This window comes from Podarcis filfolensis (assembly GCF_964270895.1).
Source record: "Podarcis filfolensis genome assembly, chromosome: 5".
NCBI classification, from domain to species: domain Eukaryota; kingdom Metazoa; phylum Chordata; class Lepidosauria; order Squamata; family Lacertidae; genus Podarcis; species Podarcis filfolensis.
The window spans coordinates 33,793,821-33,814,006 of NC_139608.1; the positions used below are offsets into that span (position 1 = coordinate 33,793,821).

The following is a 20,186-nucleotide window of genomic DNA, read 5'->3' on the forward strand; positions in this document are numbered from 1 at the left end:
TCTGCTTCTACCAGGGAGCATAATTTGATTTAGAAATGCATCAAGTGTCCTGGAGTATAGGATTGTATAGGATTGTAAACTATTTCCCAAAGTTAAAAACAAAAGTGTAAGAACACAAGTTCCCTGTCTTTTTTTGTGTGTCATTATAGAATTATGAGGGGGTGGGGAGACCTATAGATATCATTTAACACATAAATCCTAAACACCCGGACTTTTCTCATCCCCAGATGGAACCATTTACAGAATTCTGTAGCCTTGCTTGAAACTTCAGTGATCTGAGGAGCTGTCACAACCTAAGAAGTGCTGAAAGGGAAAAGAAGGCAGCCTCTCAATCAGACACATGTCACTGATCACTGGGGGGTTAAAATAGACCCCTCCTTCGTTCTTTCACCTTGTCATTATATATCGCTCTTCCCCCAATATTAGAACCAGTCCCTTGTATGTATGTTTCCCTGACCTACATTTTATTTTTCAGGTTGCAACGGTTAACGTTGGGGATTCGGTACGGTGCCTCAGACAATGAGTGAAGCAAGCAGAAACAGCTGTCTCTGCTTGGCCACATGGTGGAGCATCGCTGAAAGAAATCCCAGTACATTTTAACTCATTGATGTTACCGTTCACCGAATTTGAAAACATTACGAGAAAGAAAGAAAAGAAAGAAAAAAAGATGTAACACAGTGAAGGCTTCTCTATCTTCTTTTGAGGGTCTTGTGTGTGTGTGTATATATCTGTGTCTGCTTAAGAGAATTTTCCTCTGCTGATCCTGCAATGCTTAGCCAGGCAGCTGAAGTAGATCTGGAAGGAGCCTTACTGAGATGACTGTGCCGAGCATCAGCTCCAGTTGCAGTGGTGTTAACAGTGTCTGGTGCAGCAGTAACGGCGGCGGCGGCAGCAGCAACAACCACAGATATGGCCAAGAGCATCATCTGAGTCCCACTGGCCACCTAGTCACAGCCATCTGCCTCGGCATCATTGGGATTCTGGGTTTCCTAAATAATCTCCTGGTCCTGGTACTTTTCTGCCGAAACAAAGTGCTGCGGTCTCCGATTAACTTGCTGCTGATGAACATTTCAGTGAGTGACCTGATGGTGTGCATTGTGGGTACCCCTTTCAGCTTTGCGGCCAGCACTCAGGGAAGGTGGCTTATAGGGCCAGCCGGCTGCGTGTGGTATGGCTTTGCCAACACCTTGTTTGGTAAGTACCACTTTGTTGTCCTGCACCTGTCTAGGAGCATGCTTCCTTCACTTCTTCTCTGTGGCTTGGACCCAGTCCGGGGCTTGCCTACTCAGCAGATCCCATCTATTGCCTGCTAACCCAGTGTGCATTTTCTTTAGAAAGCTTTGCATCATCTCAGAAAGAGGTTCAGTGCAGCTTAGGTCTCTGGATGCTGCCTTACAGCCTCTTTGAGGTACTAACAACAAACTAGATCATAAAGACCAGAGTTTTTAAAGGGCTTGTGGTGGTGCTGGTTGGAGGAGATGAAGTTCTGTAAGTGTGGAGGACTCTTCAAACTGTGTTTGAAGGAACACAGTTGAGGGACACCTTATTCCCTTTATTTACAAGTTAAGTGCATTATTTGGATGAGAGGTGATGTGTGTGTGTGCACGCGCACACGTGTGAGTGAGTGAGAGAGAGAGAGAGTGCACACACAGGTGCATAGAAGTACCAGAAGTCCTATAGACCCCAACCTGATACCCTTCAGATGTTTTGGACTACAACTTCCACCAGTCCCAGCCAGCATAGTCAATAGCCTGGAATGATGGGAGTTGCAGTCCAAAACTTCGGGAAGGCACTAGGATGGGGAAGAGTGCTTTAGATTAAACATGCAAAGGACTCTGGTGATTATGGAGTGTAAATAACATAGTCAAAAGTATTATATGCTGAGAGCAAAAACAAGGATCGCCTATCTATCATCTATCTGTCTATAGCATCTATCTATCTATCTATCTATCTATCTATCTATCTATCTATATCTATCTATCTATCTATCTATCTATCTATCATCTATCTATATCTATCTATCTATCTATCTATCTATCTATCTATCTATCTATCATCTATCTATCATCTATCTATCTATCTATCTATCTATCTATCTATCTGTCTCTATCTATCTATCTATCTATCTATCTCTATCTATCTATCATCTATCTATCATCTATCTATCATCTATCTATCATTTATCTATCTATCTATCATTTATCTATCTATCTATATCTATCTATCTATCTATCTATCTATCTATCTATCTATCATCTATCTCTATCTATCTATCTATCATCTATCTATCTATCATCTATCTATCTATCTATCTATCATCTATCATCTATCATCTATCATCTATCATCTATCATCTATCTATCTATCATCTATCTATCTATCTATCTATCTATCTATCTATCTATCTATCATCTATCATCTATCATCTATCATCTATCTATCTATCATCTATCTATCTATCTATCTATCTATCTATCTATCTATCTATCTAACTATCTATTTACCATCTATCATTTCGTTATCTAGCTATCTAGCTATTATTTATCAGCCTATAAAGCAATGAAAGTTTTTGGAACTAGATTTGGAACTAGGTGAAAACAGAGGACTAGGTTGAATAGCTGGGACTACAAAGGGAACAGTAAAAAGGTAATGGAGCTGTATTCCTGCATTGACAAGTCTGCAGCTGTGCTTCTGTTTCAGTACGGGAGTCCTGGGATTTGTGATTAGCTATAGTATTGCGAGTATAGGATGAAGGGGGCTTTCGGCTATTATGGTAGGTTGGGAATGACAGCATTGCTCTCTGATGGTCTGCCCCTATTAACTTGCTTCTGAGTAGACATGCATAGAATTGCATAGAATCTCAGTTATATTGTAGCAAAGTTTAGCATTTGGGGGCTCGAGTATATGTCTAAAGAGCTGAAGGATGCAAATACAGTGGTACCTCGTGTTACGTACCGCCCCCCTTATAAATGCTTCGGGTTACGTGCTCCGCTAACCCGAAAGTAGATGCCCCTTGTTGTGAACTTTGCCCCGGGATGCGCGCGGAAGTCGCGCCCTGGTGGCGTGGCAGCAGCGGGAGGCGCCATTAGCGAAAGCGCGCCTCATGTTGCGAGTGGTTTCCGGTTATGAACGAACCTCCGGAACGGATTAAGTACGTAACACAAGGTACCACTGTATGGTTATGTGTTTTGGTGTAGGATTGCAGCCTTAATAACTTCAGTTTGGGTCCCCTGTTAAGTGTTTAAGAGCAATGTAGTGTTTTGGTTTGCACTTTTGCCATATTTGTTCATTTTACCCGCCCTTCTGTGGTTTGCTATTTTGTCATGCTACTGATCTCCTTGTCTTCATTTTATGTCTAAAACTCAATGCAAAAATTCAGCTCCATTGGTTCTACTCAAGGGAGTGATCATGGTTCCACATCATAATTAATACCCACATCTTCCAGCATGGAATCACTTGAGGCTTCCGACCAGCTCCAATACAAAAATTAAAAACCTGCTAATAGTCACATTTATATTGCTCTGTACCGTGTACAAAGTTTATCACCCAGCTCAGTATTATTATCCCTATAATGGATCGTGGTGGTGGCGGTGGTGGTGGTTGAGACAGCAAGAAAATGGCTTTCATGAAACTAGCCAGTATGTTCAGGAGAGAGATAGGTTTTGAGCCGGTGTTCTTTAGCTTATTGCTCTCTCTTAAAAACCACGTTGCACTCTTTCTCTCACACATACAGTTTGTGCTTCAGCATCAAGAGCAAAACCACTGTCAGAGACAGAATATCACTGCTACTGAGTGAGGGTGGTTATGAAACAAGAACACTAAATGTACACTTTGAAAAGACATCTGAGGCTTCTTCTCCTTTGCATATGTCATGTTTTCATGGAGAAACTGCTTGGCCTAGAAATTTCAAACTTTCCCCAGGTATCGTTGAGAAAGCTTTTGACGACCTCTCCTTCTTGCCTGTATTTCAGATGTGGTCTTATGCTTCTTTTGCAAGTTACTGTATTTTTTGCTCTATAAGACTCACTTTTTCCCTCCTAAAAAGTAAAGGGAAATGTGTGTGCATCTTATGGAGCGAATGCAGGCTGCGCAGCTATCCCAGAAGCCAGAACAGCAAGAGGGATTGCTGCTTTCACTGTGCAGCGATCCCTCTTGCTGTTCTGGCTTCTGAGATTCAGAATATTTTTTTTCTTGTTTTCCTCCTCCAAAAACTAGGTGCGTCTTGTGGTCTGGTGCGTCTTATAGGGCGAAAAATACGGTACTTTGTAAAGAGTCTGGTGCTCAGCTGGTGGCCCTGAAGGTTTTGCTGCTGTTCTCCTTTAAGTGTGGCTTTGTGCGCTATGTCTCAGTTGTGCCTATCAGCAATGCATTCTGGCTGGATTTCAGTTGAAAGTGTAAGAGCCCCGATGGATCAGACCCCAATTTCTATCTAGTCCAGCATCTTGTTTCCCATAGTAACCAACCAGAAACTTGCAAGCAAGCAGGAGATGAGGGCAACAGCCTGTCCTGCTATTGTTCCCAGCAACTGGAGTTTAGAGATATGCTGCCTCATTTCTGATCCTGTATGTAACAGCATAGCAGACACTGGTAGCGTTATTCTCCATGCATTTGTTGAAACATCCTTCAAAGCCATTTTAGCTGGTGGAGCAAATTCCATAATTTAACTACACACTGTGTGAAGAAATATCTCCTCTGGCTTGTCTTTCATTCAGCTTCATTGGTTGACCATAGGTCCCGGACACCTCTATAATGTCCTCCCATTACTCATTATTCAAGCAGCATCTATCAAAATTCTCTGTTTTGCTCAAGTATTAAAAGCACAGGATCTCTGCCTCTTTTGTATGTGGCCACCCTAAGTGTTATTTCAGATCAGGGTCATCCCCCCCCCCAGCTGGAGCTCACCAGAGCTCAGCTCTGGCACCTCTCAGGTGGGTGCCATTGCCATTTTAAGAGAACAAGGGAGAAGTTCATAGTGAGCTCTGGCACCTCTTTTTCTAGAAAAATAGCACTGCTTCAGGTCCTTTGATCCTTGTTATTAGCGTTTTCCCCGCTTTCTCCAACTCTGCTATATCCTTTCTGAGATGTGGCAACCCAAAATGTAAACATTATTCCAAGTGAGGCAATAAATATCTCTATCATTATGGCGTCTATACCCCACTCCTCCTCAAAGGAGCTCAAGATGGCGTAGGTGGCTCCTCCATCTCACACATACTTTGTCCTCATAACAAGCTTCTGAGGTACGTTAGGCAAGAGAGAGAGTCTGTTCCCAAGATCATACCATAAGTTTCATGGCTATGTGGGGATTTGAATCAAACACTCTAACCATGATGCCTCTTTCCCTCTTTTTAACTCTATCCAAGTTGGTGGGCATAACTGTTTCCTGTGGGACTGAATTCTATAGTTTCATTATATTCTGCATGAAGAAGCGCTTTCTTTTGTCTGTGCTGAATCTTCCAACATTCAGCTTCCCAGGATGCCCCTGAGCTCTAGTCTTATGAGAGGAGAAAACTTTTACTAAACCCACTTTCTCCATGCCATACATAGTTTTTATAAACTTTTGTAATTCTGCCTCTTATTCACTTTTCCTGTAAACTAAAAGTCCCAGACGTTGCAACCTTTCTTCATAGAGGAAATCCATTTATACATTCCCTTAACCATTTGCGTTGCTGTTTTCTGAACTTTTTCCTACTCTACAATATCCTTTTTCAGGTGAGGTGACCAGAAGTGTGCACAGTATTCCAAATACGGTCACATCACAGATTCATATAACAGTATTTTGATATTAGCAGTTTTATTTTCAGTGCCTTACCTAATGATCCCTAGCATGTCCTTTGCCTTTTTCACAGCTGCTGCAAAATGGGTTGATGTCTTTATCAAGCTATCCACTCTGACCCCAAGGTCTGTCGCTACCAGTTCAGTCCCAATGAGTGTATATGTGAAATTAATACTTTTTTGGTCAGGCAGGCATCACTTTACTCTTTCTCACATTGAATTGCATTTGCTGTTTATTCCTAATTTCTGCTTCTTGCTGTTTAACCAATGCCTGATCCAGGAGAGTACCCCTCCTCTTATTCCATGGCTGCTAAGCTTAATCAGGAAATTTCTAAGGCACAGTCATTTGAGTAGCTAGAGATTTTATCTCTTTGTTGTTACCGGAGCACTTAAGGAGCCAATCTTTGTGAGGATAGCTGAAGTCACTTGTAACTGCAACATTCCCTCTTTTGAATGCTTCCTTCATTTCATCCTTCATCTCAATATCTCCCTAGGCATTTTGATCAGGCAGATGATAACACACCCACAGTACTAACTTAAACACCCACTGGTCCCATCCTGGCTATCTGACAGTTGTTTGTCTGCAGTCCTGGGAACAGATTAAGAAAATGCATAAGCATCTTTTGAGAAGAAGAGTAATAATAATAATAATAATAATAATTTATTATTTGTACCCCGCCCATCTGGCTGGGCTTCCCCAGCCACTCTGGGTGGCTTCCAAAAAAATATATTAAAATACTCTAATACATCAAACATTAAAAGCTTCCCTAAACAGGGCTGCCTTCAGATGTCTTCTAAAAGTCTGGTAGTTGCTGTTCTCTTTGACATCTGGTGGGAGGGCGTTCCACAGGGAGGGCACACACTAAGTGAGGTGTGCCTCCAAGTTTAATCCAGAAAAAGCAATATCTTTGCACATCTATAAGGTCAAAGTTTAACACTGATCTAGATGAACAAGGATGATTCCCCCATTTTCTTCTTTTGAAGCAGAGAACAAGTAGAGGTGGCCATTGCAATCCCAACTCTCCAAGCATTGGGAAGTAAATTACAATCAGGATGGTGTTTTTTCTTTCTTTTTCTTCTTGTTGTCTGTGCAGACAGACTTTTATTTACTAGGATCTTTCTGTGAATCATGATTTCTACCCACCTTGTTTTCAGCTGTTAAAAATAGGAATCATTTCCTCTTCACCAATATATTTTATTAATATTCCCTCTGTTTCTGGGAGCTCATCCTTAGGATGTGACAATATATTTCCTTTTATCAAATCAGCAGCAGAGCACGGTGGAGAGAGACTGCTGTTCCCTTTCTAACACCTTTCCATGCTTCTGATGCTATCCAGACTGGCTTCACCAGAGCATGCTCCTATCCTCCCGGGTGCTCTGATTTCTGACCTAATCAAATGTTTTCAGTAGGTACACATTCTTGTTTGGTTTCTGTTTTCAAAATACACTTCAAAACCAATCTCCTTCAAAAAGGCTTTTATGCACAGTTTCTGCACCAGGCAAGGATCTGCTTCCCACTTGCCTCTCATTAGTTTCTTTGTTAGGAATCCAGGTTGTATTTTAGTATTTGACATTTAACCTTGATACCTTAGAAAGGAGCTAATGAGAGGCAAGTGAGAGGCAGGTCCCTGACTGCTGCTGGAATATTTCCAAGCAATTTAGAAAACGCTGCTATCCATGGTTAGTGTGTGTAGGTTTTTCATACTAGTACATTTCAGTGGCTGGAGTGGACTTGCTCAAACTTTTCATGCTCCATCCATATTAAATAACTTTCAATGTAAGGGAAAGCTGCAAAACACTTGGCATACACCAGCATGGTGTAGTGGTTAGTGTGTCAGACTAGGACCTGATAGAACAGGGTTCAAATCCTCACTCGACCATGAAACTCACTGGGTGGCCTAGGGCCAGTCACTGCCTCTCAGCCTAACCTACCTCACAGGGTTGCTGTGAAGAGAAAATGAAGAGAGGGAGAACCATATACAATCCTCAGATGAAAAGATGGTATATAAATGAAGTGACTAAATAATAAAATTTTGTTGAGTGGAAGAAAGTTAGGCTGCCCATCATGGTGGCTCATAGTTCAATCCAAAGCATGTTGACTCAGGAGGAGTAAAAAGGTAAAGGTAAAGGACCCCTGACAGTTAAGTCCAGTGATGGACGACTCTAGGGTTGCGGCACTCATCTTGCTTTACTGACTGAGGGAGCTGGTGTTTGTCCGCAGACAGTTTTTCTGGGTCATGTGGCCAGCATGACTAAGGCGCCACAGCAGTGCATGGAAACGCTGTTTACCTCCCCGCCAAAGCAGTACCTATTTATCTACTTGCACTTTAACGTGCTTTTGAACTGCTAGGTGGGCAGGAGCTAGGACCGAGCAACGGGAGCTTACCCTGTCATGGGGATTCGAACCCCCGACCTTCCAAGCGGCAAGCCTACTAAATAGGTCTCACTAAATTCAGTAGGACTTGCTGTCTTGTAGGGATCACAGCCTCAGAAACAGCAGCTGAGACAAAATATGGCTGCTTTCTCCAGCTCGGTCCCCTTCAGATATTTTCAGTTACAATTCTCATCAGTCCCAGCTGGCACAGCAAATGGCCAAAACATCTTGAGGGCATCAGGCTACAGAAGGATGGCCTAATCAAAGCTCCATTGACTGCAGTGACTCTGAGGAAGTGTTTGAGGGATCATCCCCTCCATTCTGAATGTGTGACTTGGAACCCGTCAAGCTGAACCCCCACCATTCAGCCCGGACACTGAAGTCTAGCTCTGAGGGCCTTCTGGTGGTTCCCTTACTGTGAGAAGTGAGGTTACAGGGAACCAGACAGAGGACCTTCTCAGTAGTGGCTCCCGCCCTGTGGAATGGCCTCCCATCAGATGTCAAGGGAATAAATAACTACCTGACTTTTAGAAGACATCTGAAGGCAGCCCTGTTTAGGAAAGTTTGATGTTTTATTATTTTATCTTATATTATTACAATTTGCATCCCACAGAATTCAAATTGTAATACAATAAAATACAAGGGATGAAATAAGCAATACAAATACAATTAAAAATCAGTATGAATATTCAATGCAGACATGTTGCAGACCACCTGAATAAAGCTCAGGGTCCACAGAGCACAGTTTGGGAGCCCATGGCCTATAAAACAACTTTTGGACTCAGTGGGACTTACTTCTGAGCAGCCATGAATAGGCTCTCACTGTATGGCTTCATTTGCACACAGACGTAGCTGAATGTTCACCATCATACCTGAGCTCCTGGCAGACAACAGTTTTCTCAAAGCTGCTCAGAAACATTTCTGTTCTGAAAGTTAACCTCTGCACCTGACAGAGACACCGATGAGAAGCAAATGGGAGGCAAACTCTTGCCTAATGTGGAAATGTTGCATGACAAGTGTTTTGTAGACATGTGGAGAATTGAGGGAAACGTGTGTTTTTTTAACAGCACTTTGCAAGCATGGAAATAATAATAATAGAGCAGGTGACAACTTGGAGGGAGATTTTGACTAACATGTCATGTATTTTGTGCATTTCATTGCACATTGCCTCTAGCACTTATATAGCATAGTAGCAATATATAGATATTAAAAAGAAATAAACTGTTTGCAATGTCACATTGGAGAAATCCAGAGGTGCTCAAAAGCAGGGAACTGATGCACAAATGTACGTCTTACAGTTCTTAGATCTTATGACCAGTCACTGTGAGGACCTGGAGGGTAATTGCCATGACAGCTAGAGACAAGCTCTTCCCATGATCCAACAAATCCAGTGATCATCACATACCCTTGGTCCTCTTGGTCCTCCCTGTGTGCCAAAACTTTTGCTTCTCCATTTGTTGTGTGGATAATGATGCTTAGGAGCTGTGGAACAATGCTCTAGCATCCATCCCCCCCTGACCTTTTGCTCCTCTTGGAGTCCTTCAAAAAAGAAATGGGACTTTGTTGATCTTATTTCAGTGGGACTTGCGCCTAAGAAAGTGCAAGGATTGCAGCTTTTGTTATATATTTTGTGGCTTATTTTGCGCCAGTGAACAAGAGCGTAAGTCATTGCACCTTAACCTTGAATCGCAGCTGTCTCTTGCACACATACTCCTAAATGAACTGAATTATCAAAATTGCAGCTTGAAAGAGCAAAGCTTTTGAATCTTGACCTTGGTCAGACATTGGTCAGTAATGTCTGCGTCATACCAGACAACCTCTCAGAATCAAGATGAACATGTTATAGATGACAAGGCCGGCATAGGCCAGTGTTTATGAAAATTGTGTTTCCTCTTTTTATTTTGGGTCTGTTGACCACAATAAATTAATAATGATGTTTGCCGTTTCTAAAAATTATTAATTACCATTTATCTACACCCTTTGCAACATATGACCTACCATTTTACTGACAGAACCTTTTTTTAAAAGAAAAAGATAATTTCCTTTGCAGGTCTTTTTAAAGCCTAAACAGTATATAGACAAAGCAAATTTGTTTAGTGAATGCCAGCAGCTCTCACAGAATTTCAGTACGGAGGCAAAACAGTTATTTCTCCCCCTTCAAAAAAGTGGCATTTGAATCAGACAATCAAATAAGCCATTATTATTGTCAGCCTAGTTGCATGGTGTACTCTTAGAGACTGACAGCTTGCTTAGTTAGATTTAGCAACATATTTAGCAGAATAATGTCTTTAGAGTGAGTTTTCTGTTTAGTAGCTGTGCATGTTTTCATACATGTTGCACTTTTTCATATGTGAAAGCAAAATGACCCTTTCCAAAAGTGATATATATAGTTATACATATTTATGTGGGTTAAACCACTGAGCCTAGGGCTTGCTGATCAGAAGGTCGGCGGTTCAAATCCCTGTGACGGGGTGAGCTCCCATTGCTTGGTCCCTGCTCCTGCCCACCTAGCAGTTAGAAAGCACATCAAAGTGCAAGCAGATAAATAGGTACCGCTCCGGCGGGAAGGTAAACAGTGTTTCCGTGTGCTGCTCTGGTTCACCAGAAGCGGCTTAGTCATGCTGGCCACATGACCTGGAAGCTGTACGCTGGCTCCCTCGGCCAATAAAGCGAGATGAGCGCCGCAACCTCAGAGTCGGCCGCAACTGGACCTAATGGTCAGGGTTCCCTTTACCTTTACCTAGTACTCCAAAATTCCCTGTAATCAAGGAGTGGAGAATCTTTTTCAGCATGAACTGCACCTTCCTTTCTGGGAAATGTTACAAGAGCCAAGGGCTGGGTGGGGCAGAGGCAAAAGTGAGTGGAGCAACTGCTGTTACATTTTACCTTTCCATAGTAGCCTGGCTTCTATACATATTTCCAGACCCCCTTTTCCATGCACATAGGAGCCAACTCTTAGGGGCTGAGGGGTCTCCCCCCCAAATATTTACACTCCCCTCCCCACAAAATGATGGGCATTGCAACTCAAATGGTGTGTGTGCACCGTGTCATGTGATCACTTATGCAGGGCTTTTCTGCCCCCCCACATTTTATTCAAATTGGCACCTCTGTCCACGCAGATAAGCAAGATGCATTATCAAAGTCCAAGGGACACATTCTAGCTAGGCAAAAATACCTGAGGTACAAATATTGCCCCCCCCGGACCTCTCATGGAGGAGGTTCATGAAGAAGGGCCTCAGCTGATGATTGTAGGATCTGGGTCGGTTCATCTGGGGAGAGGGGGTCCTTGAGCTATTGTGCCTGCAAGTGCAATCAAGAGACATCCCTTAGACCCTGGGACATTTGATGTTTCCTTTTTGGTTGACACAGAACACCCTAGCTGATAAAGTGGTGTTGGGAAAGCTTGTTAAAAAAAATCCATAGATTTCTTATCTAGAGATATTATTTGTATACAACCTTCTTTCTCCTTTTCTGCCTTTCTTCCTGGCATCCTGAAAAACAAAAGACAAAGAAGTTCCTGTGATAAGCTTGCTTTGTGTGCCAAAGGCTTTCTACAAAATTCAATTAAGTTAGTAAACAGTCTCTGGCTCCAACTTACTTTATTGATATTGAACTGGCTATTTAAAAAATATTGATGGAAAATCTCCAACAAATCTAGGGGAAGGGAAAGGGGCTAGTCAGTAGATTTCAGGTATCCAGTCCTCCTCAGATCCATTTTGGATTGAACTACACACTCTGGAGTCTGGTCAATTTTGAAATTGCCCCAATTTTCTCTGGAGCCATTGCCCTCATGCCTTTCTTTTTGCAGCTTACTAGTACATGGGAAGCAGTGTGGATGACTCAGACAAATGCCATGGCTACAGCTGTGGTCTTGGATAAGAGGAATATATTGCTAAGAACCATGAGAAATTTAATCAATAGCCTTGTTCCCAACACTCTTAAATTTTGCTCCAAGCAGCACCTCAGTTCCTGCAACATGAAGGTGAGAAGGGTTTCTAGGAAAGCTGAAACAGGGATTGAAGCTGCTAGTCCCAGGAATAGAATGTCTTCACTGGCTAACAGGGCCAAATCTGCCTCAGACCCAGTCTGGCTCAGTTTTAATCTCATTATTCATAATAATAATAATAATAATAATAATAATAATAATAATAATAATAATAAATTATTTCTACCCCGCCCATCTGGCTGGGTTTCCCCAGCCACTCTGGGAGGCTTTCAAAAAAATATTAAAAACTCAATAAAACATCAAACATTAAAAACTTCCCTAAACAGGGCTGCCTTCAGATGTCTTCTAAAAGTCGGATAGTTGTTTATTTCCTTGACATCTGATGGGAGGGCTTTCCACAGGGCGGGCGCCACTGCTGAGAAGGGAAATTTTCTAGGGAAAATATGGATGAACCAATCACTGTTTGCAACCATAGACTGATAGATGGTGTGAGTGCAAGAATGGCTTTTCATCTGTATTTGAATGAAAGTTATTGGCATACACACTCATTTTTCTTTGCATCTCCTACCTCAGTAGGATTTGGAAACATCCGCATCAATTTTACCAGCATTACAGAAACAACTTCTTACCTTTATCCTGATACTTCCTATGAGTAAAGCTGGCCAACTTACATACACATTTGAAGGGGATGCCCATGATACCATGTATGATGCCTGTGATAACTGATGCCTGTGATAATTGCAGTAGGTATGGCATCCATTTAGCATGTGCAGGAATGATGTAATGTTAAATAATGACCCTCTCGAGTCTGATTTTTTCTGGTTTTTAAGAAAAATAAATATGTAATTGTGCACTGACTTCAGCAAGTCTTTCCTGCTGTCTCAATAATGTGAGAAAATGCCTCCTGGGTGATCTGCAGATTTCCAAATACATAAAACTTGCAATATGCTAGTATCCTCAATGCATAGTTTTGCATATTGAGTGGACATAGATACAGTGGTACCTCGGGTTACATACGCTTCAGGTTACAGACTCCGCTAACCCAGAAATAGTACCTCGGGTTAAGAACTTTGCTACAGGATGAGAACAGAAATTGTGCAGCGGCGGCACAGCGGCAGCGGGAGGCCCCATTAGCTAAAGTGGTGCTTCAGGTTAAGAACAGTTTCAGGTTAAGAATGGACCTCTGGAACGAATTAAGTACGTAACCAGAGGTACCACTTTACTACATTGCAATCTTTAGACATGAAAATGTGGAAGCACACCTCTGCTGGTGCGTGAGAAGAGTTGTTCTTCTGCAGAATATTTGGAAGTATAAGGAGATAGAAAGAGATGCTCTTGCCTCCATTTTATGTATAATCTAAAACAGATGGGGAACCTGGCGGCCACAGTGTGATGGACTACAACTTCCATCAGCCCCAGCTGGCATGTCCAGTGGTCAGGGATTGTGAGAGTTGGAGTCCAATAGCATTTGGAGCAACACAGACTCTTTACCCCTTTAATACAGGAACTTGCAGCCCTGGGTCTGGTAAGTGCCTGGACAAAAAATGCTATTGTAATACATAGCACCTTCAGTTTCATCATGGAAGAAAGGCAAGATATTAATGCAACAGATGAATAATAATTTACAAGAATTTACTACGTAGTTTCTAAAAGGTCAAGCTAGCTACAAGGCCAATTCTGAATGCAAATGATCTCTGAACCATTGCTTTACCACTATTTGCATTTATTTACACACATGCAGGATGAACACAGATGGAAACACTCAACTTAAACAGGCTGTTTCCAGTCTGCCTCACATTGCAAGCCTATTCCTCATGTCACACACAGAGACCTTGATTACATTTGGTTGGGAAGAGGATATTTGCTAGCCCTTCAGAAGGCCAGATATTGAGATTCACAGCCAGCTATTTAGTTCCCATGACAACATATTACCTGCAATTTGTCTAGCAATAGATCATGCCAGGCTCGACCTGGACAACTGGCTTGACTACTTCAGCAGTCCTATTCTTCTCTAGATCTCAAACATAAACCCATCCTTGGAAAGTACTTTGGAGGTCACCTAGTTCAATTCCCTGCTCAGAATAATATGGTCACACAAGTAGAGAGGGAACAGTAGATATGAGGCCAAGGTGGTTCAGGAAATAATTTGCTAATGGATGGGTCTCATGGCTCAAAGTGTTTCTTCAAAGCCCTCAAAGCCTTGTTTATAAGATGCACTTGTTCACTTACAAAACAGTTGTCCAAAATAAAACAAAGTAATCTGCTGTTACCTTACAGGTACGGTGTCACTCATATCCCTGGCTGTGCTTTCATATGAACGCTATTGCACCATGATGGGTACAACTGAAGCTGATGCCACAAACTACAAGAAAGTATGGCTGGGAATCTTCGTGTCCTGGATGTATTCTTTATTCTGGACCTTGCCACCACTTTTTGGATGGAGTAGCTATGGACCAGAAGGACCAGGCACAACATGTTCAGTTAACTGGCATTCACGGGATGCTAACAATGTATCTTACATAATTTGCCTCTTCGTCTTTTGCCTTGTCCTTCCTTTTATCATTATTGTTTACTGCTATGGGAAGCTGCTGTGTGCCATAAAGCAGGTGAGTGGATTTTTCCATCTTTTCGACAGAGTGTCAGTGTGTTGTGTTGCATCCAATGGCAAGTCAAAGTCAGATCAAGGTACATGCAGGTCCCACTTACTGAACACAATGCTTTCCCTGGAATTCATTCATTAGATGAGCATTTGCATGAGTCCACAGTTTCCATTGATTTCTATAGGATCATTTCTCATATAGGATTTGTCCGATCTCCCTACCCCCTCTCTCCATGGTTTCTTCCTGAAATGACTGCAGCCAACCAGCAAAAGAGAGACAAAAGGAAAACTGATTTGTGGATTTTTGTAAACGAGCAGGCAATTAGCCGGACCTACATGTACATGGCAGAAACAACCAGGACCTTGGACAGCTCCAAAGGGGCTCCTCTGGCTGAAACGTTTTCCTCCAAAGATGCTATCTAAGTGGAGAACTAGATCCTAGTGAAGTTTGGCAAACGCAAGTCAAAGTCAGATCAAAATAGGCTGGAGTGCAGTAGACTACCTCCCTGGAGGTAATGGCTGGGTGGTTAAAGGGCCCTAATCTTATTTTACAGTACAGTATTTGACTTCTGTAAGGCTGGGGAGAAAGAGGTACTGCAGGGGACTCATGCTTTGAGTCAAAGGTGGTGGCAGTTCTGTTCCCTTTAAAGGAAATGGCATTTCCAGTAGTCCGAGTCATATGAACATTTTCCTTTTGCTGAAGATGCACCATGAAAGCAAATGATTTATTTGAAATAAGAGTCTTTATACGGTGAGCAAACTAAAATTAAACACTAAAAGGGCAAATGTAAAGATAAGATTGAGTCAGTGTTGGAGCAAGTAAATATGTTAACATAATAATAATACCTGAAGGAGCGTCTCCACCCCCATCGTTCTGCCTGGACACTGAGGTCCAGTGCCGAGGGCCTTCTGGCAGTTCCCTCGCTGCGAGAAGCCAAGTTACAGAAAACCAGGGAGAGGGCTTTCTTGGTAGTGGCACCCGCCCTGTGGAACGCCCTTCCAGATGTCAAAGAGAAAAACAACTACCAGACTTTTAGAAGACATCTGAAGGCAGCCTTGTTTAGGGAAGCTTTTAACGTTTAATAGGTTATTGTATTTTAATATTCTGTTGGAAGCCGCCCAGAGTGGCTGGGGAAACCCAGCCAGATGGGCGGGGTATAAATAATAAATTATTATTATTAGTCCATTTACAAGTATTGAGACTAAGAGCCTATAAAGTAAACTTGATTAAAAAGCAATTCTCTCCCCAGCCCGCCCCCCCCAAACAATAATTCCACAAACATTCCACTGTGGACAGGTCAGAAAACTTTAAAGGCAATCTATTGCCAATTTCATGGAAAAGTCATGATTTAGAATAAAGGATAGAGCAACATCAAGAAGAATAGCTGTAATGCTGTGGAAACATTTAAATTGTGTGGAAGAACACATAAAATGTGAAAATCAGCCGGAAAGGAAACACTGGGAAGATGGACTAAAGAGCTGTCCTAATGAAGCCACAATCTTCCCTCATCCCTAGTCATATTTTTTTCTACATTAAACAGCCCTCGACTGTTTGATCAACTTCCACTTTTACTCCCCACCCACATTTTGTTGCAAATTGACATTGAATTCATCAGAATTCATGGCCTTTTCAATTACCTTCATTTAGTATTTCTTTTTGCAAATGCCTTCTCTTATTTCATAGCAAGCCACCTTAACTTTGCTGTTGTAACCATAGTGAAATTGACTTGATCCAGTTTGGTTTTTTATTTGTTTTCAATTGGTGAAATGACACACTTCACTGAAGCCTTCAACATGAGTTTATAAATAGCCTTCATATCTCCTGACGTGATTTGCCGCTTGTATATGTGCATCTTTGCTTCCTTTTAACTTTACCATTTCATATCTGAGTAATTTCCCCCATAAAATATAAATACAATGGATCTAGATTGCTTACACAAGGTTGCCACCCACTCACATAGATATTGAATCCTTTGCAATGGTTGCTGCTGTTACAAGTGGTTTGACAAAACTTAACCCCTTACAATGGCTCTTGATGCTACTTATGAAAGTGGTGGAAATGAATTCAAGACTCTTATTGCATGTCTCAGAGGTGGAAGGATGAGTGCAGGTGGGGAAATCTCATCATGAAAAGAAGAACAACAGCACAGCTTCATTTGTTTTGAGATCCATGTGTAAATCCTACTTTGCAGAAGAGATTCTGGGCACTCTTCAAGTAATGGATCCTGTTTGCACAGTAGAACTCCCCCACCTTTGCTCTGCCATACGCCCCCTAAAAAAGTTCACCAGAGCAGATTGGGGGAGGGCATGGGGAGGAGCAGAGGGAAAGTTATGTTGCACAAGCACAAATACCTGCACTGAAGGGACATGTTAATTGGATACTGCCCTCCCATTCCAATTTCCTTTCCCACATTCTCATGGAGTGGGGTGGGAGGGCCGGGCGAAATCACCTCCTGATTTCATCCTACCTGCTCTGGTCTACTAGCATTCTTCATCCCTCTATGTGCTGAATTAGCTTCTTTCGAAGCTTGGATCCAGCGTTTGTTCATGACAACCACTTTATAATGTCCAAGAGAGAATGGTAAAATGCTCTGTGCACAGAAAAAGGCAACAGAAATGGAGGTGCTCTTAATAATTATGTGGTGTGTGGCCCATATGCTTTTTAACAAAAAGAGCTGGTAGTACTGCAGAATCGCAATAACAAGGCCATTTGGCTTGATTTGGTTCAAGACTGGAGATAGGGTATAGGTGAATATAAGCTTTGACAGCACAATCCAAACCCAAGAGCCTACAGGTTGGGCAAGTTTAGAATAGGTTGTAACTTCCTCATCCCAGCTCAGCCAGAGATATGCTAGCATAAGTCTCTCAAGCTGGCTGAGTTGGAACTGTGATGGCTTAGCCCGTGGAACTGTAGCCCGTGGAATTTACACCAGCAGGGATGGGACAGGGCAAGGAGAGACTTAGGAACATGGTGGAATTTATGCTTGTAAAAAGGGTAGTCTAACTCTATTTTTTGGGACGCGGGTGGCGCTTGGGACACGGGTGACGCAGTGGGTTAAACCACAGAGCTAGGACTTGCTGATCAGAAGGTCGGCGGTTCGAATCCCCGTGACAGGGTGAGCTCCCGTTGCTCGGTCCCTGCTCCTGCCAACCTAGCAGTTCGAAAGCACGTCAATGTGCAAGTAGATAAATAGGTACCACTCCGGCGGGAAGGTAAACGGCTTTCGCCAGAAGCAGCTTAGTCATGCTGGCCACATGACCTGGAAGCTGTACGCTGGCTCCCTCGGCCAATAAAGTGAGATGAGTGCCGCAACCCCAGAGTCGGCCACGACTGGACCTAATGGTCAGGGGTCCCTTTACCGTTTACCTTTAACTCTATTTTAAAGACTGGGTCCCTGTCATTTTCCCTCATGGATTGTGAATGGTTGATGCAACTGTTTCAGGACATCAAGGTTTCTGTGATATGTCCTATACAGGTGTACCAAGACAATAGATCCTGTTTGGCTTTGTTGAACTCAGAGAGTTGCAAGCAAAGAACCAAATACTTGCAGATTAAGTTACATTGTGCAAGAGCGTGTATTCAGAAAGGACTCATTCAAGTGTCCTACATGCCAGGAAATGAAATTCCTGCAGATCTGTTGTCTAAGGCTGTTAACAGAGAACAACTTAAGGTTTATGTACAGCGTTTGCAATTGGGTTGAACCACAGGTACTACAGGTTACACGGAAAGGGGGAGGATGTTAGAATATAGTTCCGTTCCACCTTTAAAACAGGCATGTGGAGTTGTTGTATGTCACATATCTGTTTACTTCCAGCACAGTCTACTGGGAACTTCCATTTGCCTATGCTTTTTGCTTGGACACGAAGGGAAGTAGACATGTTTTTCCTTTGTCCTGATACTGAATAAATGTTTGTAAATATGCTTACATATGCCTCTGTCCGCCACTTCCGTTGTGAAGAGTTATTCACTCTGCTGATTAGAGCGTGCTCGAGTTTCTGAAGGCTTCTGAAGCTGTGTGCCACTGTTTGATGCTGTTCCAAGGGAGATCGGAGTTCGCCTGGCTGCCAGGCTGGGGGCCTGCCAATTGCCCCCCGTTCCCAGGTTGCATCTCAACAGCTGGGACCTGCTCAGACAACAGTAGCCCCGCTGTTGAACAGAGCTTGGAACAGGGATAACTTACACCACTTTTACGTCAACGAGCTGACATTCCAACAGCTTCTTATATTTAGGATTGCCTTACCTGGTATATTTGAGGTTTCAGTCAAAGCAAGCCCACAAGCATTCTGTCAGGGGAAGCAGCTGAAAAGCAGTGATCCATTTTTCTGATTATTGGTTTGGTGATGCTAGACTGTCTGATATCAGCCATGGGTGTGGGGGGGTTATGTTGATTAATTTTGTATAAAAACATCAGTGTATGCATGTGAGCCGAAAAGGAACACACGTACAAACACACCATCTTTTACTCTCCACCCACACTACAGCAAAAGAAGCTGCAAGCATGCTGTGCTCCCAGGGATTGTCTGGCAATGGCACATGTGCAAAGTCAAATGCAAAGCAGAACAATTTTCTGCATATTTGCTGAATGAAAAATGGGTGTTTGCAGTGTGGAGGAGGCAGGCTGCAAGACACATAATGGAAAGCAGAAGATTCATGGGTTGGAAACAGTGTGTGTGTGTGTGTGTGTGTGTGACTGCACCAAAGTGCATCAGCTATAGATTTTTTGAGTTACGTTCATTTCAAAGGAACATCCAATGACTTTCTATCATGGTGGGGAAAGAACCCAAAGACTAGCAACTAAATAGAATTGTAGAGTTTGTACCATTGAAGGTTCTAGGGGGCCAACCCCCCCCCAAGCATCACCCTCTGGAAAAGTCCATCCAGTTATGAAACATACCAAGAACGTAGGGCTGTAGGCCAAAGGAGTTTCTGCAGATTGTTAGCAAGAAGCAAAAAACAAAACAAAGGAAAAGACAAATGCTAAGAAAATATTAAAACAGATAGAATAAAGAAGCTGCTTAATTGTTAATCCTGTTCACACAGTTATGCAATTACAGGAATGAAAATACTTGTATCAGTCAATTAACCTCTCATGCATAAATTGCAACGAGGTTTACCTCATTGCCTTCCAAATTAACAAAATCCCTCTTTGGGAACCACGGTTTTGAAAATGAAAAATAAAAATAGATCAATTGTTTGTTAAGTGATCAGCATGCTGACAAGTTCTTGTTCTAGTTTTCTTTTTATAATTGAGGCCCTAAAAATAAACACATTTCTGCCTTATGGAGAGTTTTAGTGGTTCAGCTGCTCAGGGGATTGTCCTTGGTAAATGAAGCTGAAAAGTCGCTATGTGGCTCATTTCACATGGTGACATATGAGAAACGGTAGATGGGAGCTGTGCCCTAAATGGGCCAGGGCCCATCCCCCAGGCCCTGAAAAGACACAGCTGCTTTTCTGAGGTGAAGAAAAGAAAAGGAGGAATACAGGCGGAGGATGG

General features: G+C 42.5%; 1 protein-coding gene across 1 annotated transcript in view; it reads left to right on the forward strand.

Annotated features, from left to right (window-relative positions):
• Positions 1-429: 429 nt before the first annotated feature.
• Positions 430-20,186, forward strand: part of LOC310762591 (vertebrate ancient opsin-like) — a 95,476-nt gene continuing 75,719 nt past the window's right edge. The window contains exons 1-3 of the mRNA XM_083613876.1: positions 430-589; positions 705-1,194; positions 14,370-14,698. Of these exons, the coding sequence (XP_083470002.1) occupies positions 816-1,194; positions 14,370-14,698 (708 nt within the window). The 5' untranslated portion in view covers positions 430-589; positions 705-815. The remainder of the gene's footprint in view (positions 590-704; positions 1,195-14,369; positions 14,699-20,186) is intronic.